The sequence below is a fragment of the Oncorhynchus mykiss genome, chromosome 5, assembly GCF_057628025.1.
Source record: "Oncorhynchus mykiss isolate SJ-2025 chromosome 5, ASM5762802v1, whole genome shotgun sequence".
Taxonomy (NCBI): domain Eukaryota; kingdom Metazoa; phylum Chordata; class Actinopteri; order Salmoniformes; family Salmonidae; genus Oncorhynchus; species Oncorhynchus mykiss.
Genome location: NC_143026.1, coordinates 1,442,501 through 1,456,909, shown reverse-complemented (window position 1 = coordinate 1,456,909; position 14,409 = coordinate 1,442,501). Strand labels below are relative to the sequence as shown.

Genomic DNA, 14,409 nt, shown 5'->3' with positions numbered 1-14,409 from the left:
CCATCAGAATGCATTATTGGACAGCTAGACATGCCTACTGTTACAAAGTGCAGGACAAGCCATTCCATCAGAATGCATTATTGGACAGCTAGACATGCCTACTGTTACAAAGTGCAGGACAAGCCATTCCATCAGAATGCATTATTGGACAGCTAGACATGCCTACTGTTACAAAGTGCAGGACAAGCCATTCCATCAGAATGCATTATTGGACAGCTAGACATGCCTACTGCTATTGAAAGCTATTCAAATGCATTTAGTTTAAATTTGAGACATTGTAATTATAATCAGAAGATACTATACACATGTACATGTGATTGGTAACAGAATACACTACATTACCAGGAGTTTGTGGACATCTGCTCGTCTCAACATCTCATTCTAAAATCATGGACATTAATCTTGAGTTGGCCCCCCTTTGCTGCTATAACAGCCTCCACTCTTCTGGGAAGGCTTTCCATTAGATGTTGGAACATTGCTGCTATAACAGCCTCCATTCTTCTGGGAACGCTTTCCACTAGATGTTGGAACATTGCTGCTATAACAGCCTCCACTCTTCTGGGAAGGCTTTCCACTAGATGTTGGAACATTGCTGCTATAACATCCTCCATTCTTCTGGGAACGCTTTCCACTAGATGTAGGAACATTGCTGCTATAACAGCCTCCACTCTTCTGGGAAGGCTTTCCATTAGATGTAGGAACATTGCTGCTATAACAGCCTCCACTCTTCTGGGAAGGCTTTCCACTAGATGTTGGAACATTGCTGCAGGGACTTGTTTCCATTCAGCCACGAGAGCATTAGTGAGGTCAGGCACTGATGTTGGGTGATTAGGCCTGGCTCGCAGACGGCGTTCCAATTAATCCAAAAGGTGTTTGATGGGGTTGAGGTCAGGGCTCTGTGCAGGCCAGTCAAGTTCTTCCACACCGATCTCAACAATGTATTTCTGTATGGACCTCGCTTTGTGTACAGGGGCATAGTAATGCTAAAACAGGACAGAACCTTCCCTAAACTGTTGCCACATAGTTGGAAGCACATAATCATAAAATCATAAAATTGGCAAACGTGTACATCATCATCTTCTCTTTTGTGGCACCAATGAGAGGCAATAAAGTGTGTAGTCTAGTGTGAGGGGTTGTGTCAGTAGTCCAGTGTGAGGGGTTGTGTCAGTAGTCTAGTGTAAGGGGTTGTGTCAGTAGTCCAGTGTGAGGGGTTGTGTCAGTAGTCTAGTGTGAGGGTTTGTGTCAGTAGTCTAGTGTGAGGGGTTGTGTCAGTAGTCTAGTGTGAGGGGTTGTGTCAGTAGTCCAGTGTGAGGGGTTGTGTCAGTAGCCTAGTGTGAGGGGTTGTGTCAGTAGTCTAGTGTGAGGGGTTGTGTCAGTAATCTAGTGTGAGGGTTTGTGTCAGTAGTCTAGTGTGAGGGGTTGTGTCAGTAGTCTAGTGTGAGGGTTTGTGTCAGTAGTCTAGTGTGAGGGGTTGTGTCAGTAGTCTAGTGTGAGGGGTTGTGTCAGTAGCCTAGTGTGAGGGGTTGTGTCAGTAGTCTAGTGTGAAGGGTTGTGTCAGTAGTCTAGTGTGAGGGTTTGTGTCAGTAGTCTAGTGTGAGGGGTTGTGTCAGTAGCCTAGTGTGAGGGGTTGTGTCAGTAGTCTAGTGTGAGGGGTTGTGTCAGTAGTCCAGTGTGAGGGGTTGTGTCAGTAGTCTAGTGTGAGGGGTTGTGTCAGTAATCTAGTGTGAGGGGTTGTGTCAGTAGTCTAGTGTGAGGGGTTGTGTCAGTAGTCCAGTGTGAGGGGTTGAGTCAGTAGTCTAGTGTGAGGGGTTGTGTCAGTAGTCTAGTGTGAGGGGTTGTGTCAGTAGTCCAGTGTGAAGGGTTGTGTCAGTAGCCTAGTGTGAGGGGTTGTGTCAGTAGTCTAGTGTGAGGGGTTGTGTCAGTAGTCTAGTGTGAGGGGTTGTGTCAGTAGTCTAGTGTGAGGGGTTGTGTCAGTAGCCTAGTGTGAGGGGTTGTGTAAGTAGCCTAGTGTGAGGGGTTGTGTCAGTAGCCTAGTGTGAGGGGTTGTGTCAGTAGTCTAGTGTGAGGGGTTGTGTCAGTAGTCTAGTGTGTGGTGCAGGAATAATGATAAGTGAACCTGGGGAGTTTTGTGTTCACATTGTCCTCTCAGTTCGGGTCGCTTCGGGGGCTCAGACCACCTCTCAGTTCGGGTCGTTTCGGGGGATCAGACCACCTCTCAGTTCGGGTCGCTTCGGGGGCTCAGACCACCTCTCAGTTCAGGTCGCTTCGGGGGGTCATACCACCTCTCAGTTCGGGTCGCTTCGGGCGCTCAGACCACCTCTCAGTTCGGGTCGCTTCGGGCGCTCAGACCACCTCTCAGTTCGGGTCGCTTCGAGGGCTCAGACCACCTCTCAGTTCGGGTCGCTTCGAGGGCTCAGACCACCTCTCAGTTCGGGTCGCTTCGGGGGCTCAGACCACCTCTCAGTTCGGGTCGCTTCGGGGGCTCAGACCACCTCTCAGTTCGGGTCGCTTCGGGGGCTCAGACCACCTCTCAGTTCGGGTCGCTTCGGGGGCTCAGACCACCTCTCAGTTCGGGTCGCTTCGGGGGCTCAGACCACCTCTCAGTTCGGGTCGCTTCGGGGGCTCAGACCACCTCTCAGTTCGGGTCGCTTCGGGGGCTCAGACCACCTCTCAGTTCGGGTCGCTTCGAGGGCTCAGACCACCTCTCAGTTCGGGTCGCTTCGGGGGCTCAGACCACCTCTCAGTTCGGGTCGCTTCGGGGGCTCAGACCACCTCTCAGTTCGGGTCGCTTCGGGGGCTCAGACCACCTCTCAGTTCGGGTCGCTTCGGGGGCTCAGACCACCTCTCAGTTCGGGTCGCTTCGGGGGCTCAGACCACCTCTCAGTTCGGGTCGCTTCGGGGGCTCAGACCACCTCTCAGTTCGGGTCGCTTCGGGGGCTCAGACCACCTCTCAGTTCGGGTCGCTTCGGGGGCTCAGACCACCTCTCAGTTCGGGTCGCTTCGGGGGCTCAGACCACCTCTCAGTTCGGGTCGCTTCTGGGGCTCAGACCACCTCTCAGTTCGGGTCGCTTCGGGGGCTCAGACCACCTCTCAGTTCGGGTCGCTTCGGGGGCTCAGACCACCTCTCAGTTCGGGTCGCTTCGGGGGCTCAGACCACCTCTCAGTTCGGGTCGCTTCGGGGGCTCAAACCACCTCTCAGTTCGGGTCGCTTCGGGGGCTCAGACCACCTCTCAGTTCGGGTCGCTTCGGGGGCTCAGACCACCTCTCAGTTCGGGTCGCTTCGAGGGCTCAGACCACCTCTCAGTTCGGGTCTGGCTGAAAACACCCTGAGACGCTTCATACATACTTCATGAGTCTCAAATGTTCTTCTGCTTGAGTGGCTGCACCTCATCGAATATTATCTCAAAACCATTGATGAGTTCCTGCACCTTGTTATAAACAGAGTTCCTGCACCTTGTTATAAACAGAGTACCAACACCTTGTTATAAACAGAGTACCAACACCTTGTTATAAACAGAGTTCCTGCACCTTGTTATAAACAGAGTTCCAACACCTTGTTATAAACAGAGTACCAACACCTTGTTATAAACAGAGTTCCTGCACCTTGTTATAAACAGAGTACCAACACCTTGTTATAAACAGAGTACCAACACCTTGTTATAAACAGAGTACCAACACCTTGAATTCTGTTCATTTGAAATAAAAATTGCTACATAATGTTTTTTAAGACCTACCTAAGCAAAATGATCGATTATTTTGTAATGAGAAATTAAAGGGATAGTATAGTATAGAATATAACAGAGTAGCTAGGTTAATATTATAGAATATTACAGAGTAGCTAGGTATATAGTATAGAATATAACAGAGTAGCTAGGTTAATATTATAGAATATTACAGAGTAGCTAGGTTAATATTCTAGAATATAACAGAGTAGCTAGGTTAATATTATAGAATATTACAGAGTAGCTAGGTATATATTATAGAATATAACAGAGTAGCTAGGTTAATATTATAGAATATAACATAGTAGCTAGGTTAATATTATAGAATATAACAGAGTAGCTAGGTTAATATTATAGAATATAACAGAGTAGCTAGGTTTATATTATAGAATATAACAGAGTAGCTAGGTTAATATTATAGAATATAACAGAGTAGCTAGGTTAATATTATAGAATATAACAGAGAGCTGTATATAGTATAGAATATAACAGAGTAGCTAGGTTAATATTATAGAATATAACAGAGTAGCTAGGTATATATTATAGAATATAACAGAGTAGCTAGGTTAATATTATAGAATATAACAGAGTAGCTAGGTTAATATTATAGAATATAACAGAGTAGCTAGGTTTATATTATAGAATATAACAGAGTAGCTAGGTTTTGTGTTTTATAAACCTGATAACTGTGTGTTTTATAAACCTGATAACTCTGAGTGTTTTATAAACCTGATAACTTGGAGTGTTTTATAAACCTGATAACTGTGTGTTTTATAAACCTGATAACTGTGTGTTTTATAAACCTGATAACTCGGAGTGTTTTATAAACCTGATAAATGTGTGTTTTATAAACCTGATAACTCGGAGTGTTTTATAAACCTGATAACTGTGTGTTTTATAAACCTGATAACTGTGTGTTTTATAAACCTGATAACTCAGAGTGTTTTATAAACCTGATAACTCTGAGTGTTTTATAAACCTGATAATTGTGTGTTTTATAAACCTGATAACTGTGTGTTTTATAAAGCTGATAACTGTGTGTTTTATAAATCTGATAACTCGGAGTGTCTACATAATTTTAAATGTCTGGACTGAATGGAACTGCCCCATTTAAAATGTTCTCTATTTTTGCATATTTTTGAAACTGAATGTTATCAGATACCCAACCAAAACCTAATATTAGATAAAGGGAACCTGAGTTTAAAAATAATTTTAAAAAAAACATATTTTATTTATTTAATTATAAAGTTATGCAACACCCAATTCCCCTGTGTGAAAAAGTTATGTCCCCATTACACTCAATAATTGGTCGTGCCACCTTTAGCTGCAATGACTGCAACCAACCACTTCCTGTAGTTGTTGATCAGTCTCTCACATCGCTGTGGAGGAATTTTGTCCCACTCTGGCATGAAAAACTAATTTCACTCAGCTACATTTGTGGGGTTACAAGTATAAACTGCTTGTTTCAAGTCCTGCCACAACATCTCAATTGGGATTAGGTTTGGCCTTTGACAAGGCCATTACAAAACCTCATGTGTTGCTTTTTAGCCATTTTCATGTAGACTTGATTGTGTGTTTTGGATCATTGTCTTGCTGCATGACCCAGCAGGGCTTCAGCTCCCAGATGGCCTGACATTCTCCTGGAGAACTCTCTGACCCAAAATGTTTTAAAGATACTGTTTACAGCACTTGGGCTCCTGAGTGGCGCAGTGGTCTAAGGCACTGCATCTCAGTGCTAGAGGCGTCACTACAGACCCTGGTTCAGCGGTCTAAGACACTGCATCTCAGTGCTAGAGGAGTCACTACAGACCCTGGTTCAGCGGTCTAAGACAGTGCATCTCAGTGCTAGAGGAGTCACTACAGACCCTGGTTCAGCGGTCTAAGACACTGCATCTCAGTGCTAGAGGAGTCACTACAGACCCTGGTTCAGCGGTCTAAGACACTGCATCTCAGTGCTAGAGGAGTCACTACAGACCCTGGTTCAGCGGTCTAAGACACTGCATCTCAGTGCTAGAGGAGTCACTCAGACCCTGGTTCAGTGGTCTAAGACACTGCATCTCAGTGCTAGAGGAGTCACTCAGACCCTGGTTCAGTGGTCTAAGACACTGCATCTCAGTGCTAGAGGCGTCACTACAGACCCTGGTTCAGCGGTCTAAGGCACTGCATCTCAGTGCTAGAGGCGTCACTACAAACCCTGGTTCAGCGGTCTAAGGCACTGCATCTCAGTGCTAGCGGCGTTACTACAGACACCCTGGATCGAATCCAGGCTGTATCTCAACCGGCTGGACATGATTGGGAGTCCCATAGGGCGGCACACAATTGTCCCAGCATCGTCTGGGTTCGGTCGGTGTAGGCCATCATTGTAAAGAAGAATTTGTTCTCAACTGACTTGCCTAGTTAATTATTATAATAATTTTTTAAAGATTTGGAAAAAGTCCCAGGTTAAAAATAAGAAGCTTGGCTCCCTGTTAATCAGTCTCTTCATTCATCATTTGATAATGAATATAGGCTGCCTATTCATAATATATTCACATCAGACTATTCTCAATTCAATCTTGTAATCTTGTTTTTAAGTTTACATCTATATAGGCCTATGTGTGTAATGCAGTTAGTTCCACTGATATCCTGGCTGTGATCCAGTAAAACAGAGGCCTGTTGTGATCTGTGCAACGGCATGGCATGACGTTCTAGTTCAGAGCTGTAGCCTATAGTTTATTGTGTGTGTGTGTTGTGTAAGCCGTGAGTCGCTTGTGAAATGCACAAAGCCATCAATTGACGTTGTAAAGAAATGGTCAGTGAACTCAGGTGTTAATGGTGTAATCCTGTTTCAATTAGGATTTAAGCGCTTCAATTTCTGCCCACCAAAAGTTTTGCCCACCCCACCAACGGGTTTCTGGCTTCGCTACTGCAGCTTACCTATAGGAGGTGTGGTACAGGGCTGGTAGGTGGGTCTTCACAGACTCCACCCATGAACACAATACTAGGCTGTGATTGGGCACAAGACAGGAAATGCTGAGCAGACCGGGAGGATCTGAGGAAAAAAAGAGGAGAAATTATGATCACGTGATCAACACCAGAAGAACCACATCTCAAAGCTGTATCTCTGTATGTCGATGCAGTATCTCTGTATGTCGATGCTGTGTCTCTGTATGTGTGAGGGATTCAGTCTTTCTGAGGACGGATGTATCTGTGAAAGATACCCCCACAAATACACAACAATACAATAAACACATTATAATGAGGGGATTCCTCACAGCTCAATCTGTTAGAGCAATATAAGTTATCTATCTATTCGATCTAATAATAGGAGAAGCTTCTCCTCTCAGGTCCCACCCCTCTTATCAGTAAAATGAGGACCGTCAGGAAGCCATTACAAAAAAGAGGGAGGAGGGGGGAGTATAGAGGGGAGAGTGAGAGGGAGGAGGGGGGAGTATAGCGGGGAGAGTGAGAGGGAGGAGGATAGAGGGGACAGTGAGAGGGAGGAGGATAGAGGGGAGAGTGAGAGGGAGGAGGGGGGAGGATAGAGGGGAGAGTGAGAGGGAGGAGCAGGGAGTATAGAGGGGAGATTGAGAGGGAGGAGGGGGGAGGGGGGAGGATAGAGGGGAGAGTGAGAGGGAGGAGGGGGAGGATAGAGGGGAGATTGAGAGGGAGGAGGAGGGAGGATAGAGGGGAGGGGGAGGATAGAGGGGAGAGTGAGAGGGAGAAGGGGGAGGATAGAGGGGAGATTGAGAGGGAGGAGGAGGGAGGATAGAGGGGAGAGGGAGGAGGGGGAGGATAGAGGGGAGAGTGAGAGGGAGAAGGGGGAGGATAGAGGGGAAAGTGAGAGGGAGGAGGGGGAGGATAGAGGGGAGAGTGAGAGGGAGGAGGGGGGAGGATAGAGGGGAGAGTGAGAGGGAGAAGGGGGGAGGATAGAGGGGAGATTGAGAGGGAGGATAGAGGGGAGACTTACATCCTAGCCTGAGTCTGGTGGTCTGGATGAGGAGTCCCTGCTCGTCATGGCAGCTGTAGTTACCCTCGGCAGCGTGTTCTGCGTGCACGAGGACCAGATGACCGCCTGATGTCACTCGGTGCTGCCATGGCAACACGGACCTCCTGTTCAGTCGCCACTCTACTGACGTCCTAAAGAGACATGACATCATGATGTTTACTGGTAGTCAGACAACTACACACGAACACAGTCACGCACACAAATACACAAAGCTACAGTCAGACACACAACTACAGTCACAGTTACTAACAGTCAGAGAAAATAAACAGCCGCACACTAACTGCACAGGGCCAGTTAAATGGCAGGGACATGGCCTTACTCTAAGTCAAAGGGTACTACGACCTTAGCTCCAGGGAGAGATGTCCTAAATTAAATAGACTCCCCAGTGTCACGCACTGGGAACATACTGATACAGACTGACCCCTAGTGTATCATACCTGTCCAGCTCTGATACAGACTGACCCCTAGTGTATCATACCTGTCCAGCTCTGATACAGACTGACCCCTAGTGTATCATACCTGTCCAGACCCTCTAGAGAACATACTGATACAGACTGACCCCTAGTGTATCATACCTGTCTAGACCCTCTAGAGAACATACTGATACAGACTGACCCCTAGTGTATCATACCTGTCCAGCTCTGATACAGACTGACCCCTAGTGTATCATACCTGTCCAGACCCTCTAGAGAACATACTGATACAGACGGACCCCTAGTGTATCATACCTGTCCAGCTCTGATACAGACTGACCCCTAGTGTATCATACCTGTCCAGCTCTGATACAGACTGACCCCTAGTGTATCATACCTGTCTAGACCCTCTAGAGAACATACTGATACAGACTGACCCCTAGTGTATCATACCTGTCCCTCTAGAGAACATACTGATACAGACTGACCCCTAGTGTATCATACCTGTCCAGACCCTCTAGAGAACATACTGATACAGACTGACCCCTAGTGTATCATACCTGTCCAGACCCTCTAGAGAACATACTGATATAGACTGACCCCTAGTGTATCATACCTGTCCAGACCCTCTAGAGAACATACTGATACAGACTGAACCCTAGTCTATCATACCTGTCCAGACCCTCTAGAGAACATACTGATACAGACTGACCCCTAGTGTATCATACCTGTCCAGACCCTCTAGAGAACATACTGATACAGACTGACCCCTAGTGTATCATACCTGTCCAGACCCTCTAGAGAACATACTGATACAGACTGACCCCTAGTGTATCATACCTGTCCAGACACTCTAGAGAACATACTGATACAGACTGACCCCTAGTGTATCATACCTGTCCAGCTCTGATACAGACTGACCCCTAGTGTATCATACCTGTCCAGCTCTGATACAAACTGACCCCTAGTGTATCATACCTGTCCAGCTCTGATACAGACTGACCCTTAGTGTATCATACCTGTCCAGACCCTCTGGAGAACATACTGATACAGACTGACCCCTAGTGTATCATACCTGTCCAGACACTCTAGAGAACATATTGATACAGACTGACCCCTAGTGTATCATACCTGTCCAGCTCTGATACAGAATGACCCCTAGTGTATCATACCTGTCCAGCTCTGATTCAGACTGACCCCTAGTGTATCATACCTGTCCAGCTCTGATACAGACTGACCCCTAGTGTATCATACCTGTCCAGCTCTGATTCAGACTGACCCCTAGTGTATCATACCTGTCCAGACCCTCTGGGGAACATACTGAAACATACAGACCCCTAGTGTATCATACCTGTCCAGACCCTCTAGAGAACATACTGATACAGACTGACCCCTAGTGTATCATACCTGTCCCTCTAGAGAACATACTGATAGAGACTGACCCCTAGTGTATCATACCTGTTCAGACCCTCTAGAGAACATACTGAAACAGACTGACCCCTAGTGTATCATACCTGTCCAGACCCTCTAGAGAACATACTGATACAGACGGACCCCTAGTGTATCATACCTGTCCAGCTCTGATACAGACTGACCCCTAGTGTATCATACCTGTCCAGCTCTGATACAGACTGACCCCTAGTGTATCATACCTGTCCAGCTCTGATACAGACTGACCCCTAGTGTATCATACCTGTCTAGACCCTCTAGAGAACATACTGATACAGACTGACCCCTAGTGTATCATACCTGTCCAGACCCTCTAGAGAACATACTGATATAGACTGACCCCTAGTGTATCATACCTGTCCAGACCCTCTAGAGAACATACTGATACAGACTGAACCCTAGTTTATCATACCTGTCCAGACCCTCTAGAGAACATACTGATACAGACTGACCCCTAGTGTATCATACCTGTCCCTCTAGAGAACATACTGATACAGACTGACCCCTAGTGTATCATACCTGTCCAGACCCTCTAGAGAACATACTGATACAGACTGACCCCTAGTGTATCATACCTGTCCAGACCCTCTAGAGAACATACTGATACAGACTGACCCTTAGTGTATCATACCTGTCCAGCTCTGATACAGACTGACCCCTAGTGTATCATACCTGTCCAGCTCTGATACAGACTGACCCCTAGTGTATCATACCTGTCCAGACCCTCTGGAGAACATACTGATACAGACTGACCCCTAGTGTATCATACCTGTCCAGACACTCTAGAGAACATATTGATACAGACTGACCCCTAGTGTATCATACCTGTCCAGCTCTGATACAGAATGACCCCTAGTGTATCATACCTGTCCAGCTCTGATTCAGACTGACCCCTAGTGTATCATACCTGTCCAGCTCTTATTCAGACTGACCCCTAGTGTATCATACCTGTCCAGACCGTCTAGAGAACATACTGAAACATACTGACCCCTAGTGTATCATACCTGTCCAGCTCTGATTCAGACTGACCCCTAGTGTATCATACCTGTCCAGACCCTCTAGAGAACATACTGATACAGACTGACCCCTAGTGTATCATACCTGTCCAGCTCTGATTCAGACTGACCCCTAGTGTATCATACCTGTCTAGACCCTCTATAGAACATACTGAAACATACTGACCCCTAGTGTATCATACCTGTCCAGACCCTCTAGAGAACATACTGATACAGACTGACCCCTAGTGTATCATACCTGTCCAGACCCTCTAGAGAACATACTGATACAGACTGACCCTTAGTGTATCATACCTGTCCAGCTCTGATACAGACTGACCCCTAGTGTATCATACCTGTCCAGCTCTGATACAGACTGATCCCTAGTGTATCATACCTGTCCAGCTCTGATACAGACTGACCCCTAGTGTATCATACCTGTCCAGCTCTGATACAGACTGACCCCTAGTGTATCATACCTGTCTAGACCCTCTAGAGAACATACTGATACAGACTGACCCCTAGTATATCATACCTGTCCAGACCCTCTAGAGAACATACTGATATAGACTGACCCCTAGTGTATCATACCTGTCCAGACCCTCTAGAGAACATACTGATACAGACTGAACCCTAGTTTATCATACCTGTCCAGACCCTCTAGAGAACATACTGATACAGACTGACCCCTAGTGTATCATACCTGTCCCTCTAGAGAACATACTGATACAGACTGACCCCTAGTGTATCATACCTGTCCAGACCCTCTAGAGAACATACTGATACAGACTGACCCCTAGTGTATCATACCTGTCCAGACCCTCTAGAGAACATACTGATACAGACTGACCCTTAGTGTATCATACCTGTCCAGACCCTCTAGAGAACATACTGATACAGACTGACCCCTAGTGTATCATACCTGTCCAGCTCTGATACAGACTGACCCCTAGTGTATCATACCTGTTCAGACCCTCTAGAGAACATACTGAAACAGACTGACCCCTAGTGTATCATACCTGTCCAGCTCTGATTCAGACTGACCCCTAGTGTATCATACCTGTCCAGCTCTGATACAGACTGACCCCTAGTGTATCATACCTGTCCAGACCCTCTAGAGAACATACTGAAACAGACTGACCCCTAGTGTATCATACCTGTCCAGCTCTGATTCAGACTGACCCCTAGTGTATCATACCTGTCCAGCTCTGATACAGACTGACCCCTAGTGTATCATACCTGTTCAGACCCTCTATAGAACATACTGAAACAGACTGACCCCTAGTGTATCATACCTGTCCAGACCCTCTAGAGAACATACTGATACAGACTGACCCCTAGTGTATCATACCTGTCCAGCTCTGATTCAGACTGACCCCTAGTGTATCATACCTGTCCAGCTCTGATACAGACTGACCCCTAGTGTATCATACCTGTCCAGCTCTGATTCAGACTGACCCCTAGTGTATCATACCTGTCCAGCTCTGATACAGACTGACCCCTAGTGTATCATACCTGTCCAGACCCTCTAGAGAACATACTGATAGAGACTGACCCCTAGTGTATCATTCCTGTCCAGACCCTCTAGAGAACATACTGATACAGACTGACCCCTAGTGTATCATACCTGTCCAGCTCTGATTCAGCCTGACCCCTAGTGTATCATACCTGTCCAGCTCTGATACAGACTGACCCCTAGTGTATCATACCTGTTCAGACCCTCTAGAGAACATACTGAAACAGACTGACCCCTAGTGTATCATACCTGTCCAGACCCTCTAGAGAACATACTGATACAGACTGACCCCTAGTGTATCATACATGTCCAGCTCTGATTCAGACTGACCCCTAGTGTATCATACCTGTCCAGCTCTGATACAGACTGACCCCTAGTGTATCATACCTGTCCAGACCCTCTAGAGAACATACTGATAGAGACTGACCCCTAGTGTATCATTCCTGTCCAGACCCTCTAGAGAACATACTGATACAGACTGACCCCTAGTGTATCATACCTGTCCAGCTCTGATACAGACTGACCCCTAGTGTATCATACCTGTCCAGCTCTGATACAGACTGACCCCTAGTGTATCATACCTGTCCAGACCCTCTAGAGAACATACTGATACAGACTGACCCCTAGTGTATCATACCTGTCCAGCTCTGATACAGACTGACCCCTAGTGTATCATACCTGTTCAGACCCTCTAGAGAACATACTGAAACAGACTGACCCCTAGTGTATCATTCCTGTCCAGACCCTCTAGAGAACATACTGATACAGACTGACCCCTAGTGTATCATACCTGTCCAGCTCTGATACAGACTGACCCCTAGTGTATCATACCTGTCCAGCTCTGATACAGACTGACCCCTAGTGTATCATACCTGTCCAGACCCTCTAGAGAACATACTGATACAGACTGACCCCTAGTGTATCATACCTGTCCAGCTCTGATACAGACTGACCCCTAGTGTATCATACCTGTTCAGACCCTCTAGAGAACATACTGAAACAGACTGACCCCTAGTGTATCATACCTGTCCAGACCCTCTAGAGAACATACTGATACAGACTGACCCCTAGTGTATCATACCTGTCCAGCTCTGATTCAGCCTGACCCCTAGTGTATCATACCTGTCCAGCTCTGATACAGACTGACCCCTAGTGTATCATACCTGTTCAGACCCTCTAGAGAACATACTGAAACAGACTGACCCCTAGTGTATCATACCTGTCCAGACCCTCTAGAGAACATACTGATACAGACTGACCCCTAGTGTATCATACATGTCCAGCTCTGATTCAGACTGACCCCTAGTGTATCATACCTGTCCAGCTCTGATACAGACTGACCCCTAGTGTATCATACCTGTCCAGACCCTCTAGAGAACATACTGATAGAGACTGACCCCTAGTGTATCATTCCTGTCCAGACCCTCTAGAGAACATACTGATACAGACTGACCCCTAGTGTATCATACCTGTCCAGCTCTGATACAGACTGACCCCTAGTGTATCATACCTGTCCAGCTCTGATACAGACTGACCCCTAGTGTATCATACCTGTCCAGACCCTCTAGAGAACATACTGATACAGACTGACCCCTAGTGTATCATACCTGTCCAGCTCTGATACAGACTGACCCCTAGTGTATCATACCTGTTCAGACCCTCTAGAGAACATACTGAAACAGACTGACCCCTAGTGTATCATTCCTGTCCAGACCCTCTAGAGAACATACTGATACAGACTGACCCCTAGTGTATCATACCTGTCCAGCTCTGATACAGACTGACCCCTAGTGTATCATACCTGTCCAGCTCTGATACAGACTGACCCCTAGTGTATCATACCTGTCCAGACCCTCTAGAGAACATACTGATACAGACTGACCCCTAGTGTATCATACCTGTCCAGCTCTGATACAGACTGACCCCTAGTGTATCATACCTGTTCAGACCCTCTAGAGAACATACTGAAACAGACTGACCCCTAGTGTATCATACCTGTCCAGACCCTCTAGAGAACATACTGATACAGACTGACCCCTAGTGTATCATACCTGTCCAGCTCTGATACAGACTGACCCCTAGTGTATCATACCTGTCCAGCTCTGATACAGACTGACCCCTAGTGTATCATACCTGTCCAGCTCTGATACAGACTGACCCCTAGTGTATCATACCTGTCCAGACCCTCTAGAGAACATACTGATACAGACTGACCCCTAGTGTATCATACCTGTCCAGCTCTGATACAGACTGACCCCTAGTGTATCATACCTGTCCAGCTCTGATACAGACTGACCCCTAGTGTATCATACCTGTCCAGCTCTGA

General features: G+C 46.7%; 1 protein-coding gene across 13 annotated transcripts in view; it reads right to left on the bottom strand.

Annotated features, from left to right (window-relative positions):
- LOC110524930 (interleukin-11 receptor subunit alpha) overlaps positions 1–14,409 on the bottom strand; it is a 65,033-nt gene that overhangs the window by 26,972 nt on the left and 23,652 nt on the right. For all 13 annotated transcript variants that reach the window (XR_016495814.1, XR_016495815.1, XR_016495808.1 and 10 more), the window contains exons 4-5: positions 7,672–7,841; positions 6,639–6,753 (exon numbers count right to left, since the gene is read on the bottom strand). Coding sequence is in view for 5 of the 13 variants with exons in the window: in XM_036976611.2 (XP_036832506.2) it covers positions 6,639–6,753; positions 7,672–7,841 (285 nt within the window). In the remaining 8 variants the exon portion in view is untranslated. The remainder of the gene's footprint in view (positions 1–6,638; positions 6,754–7,671; positions 7,842–14,409) is intronic.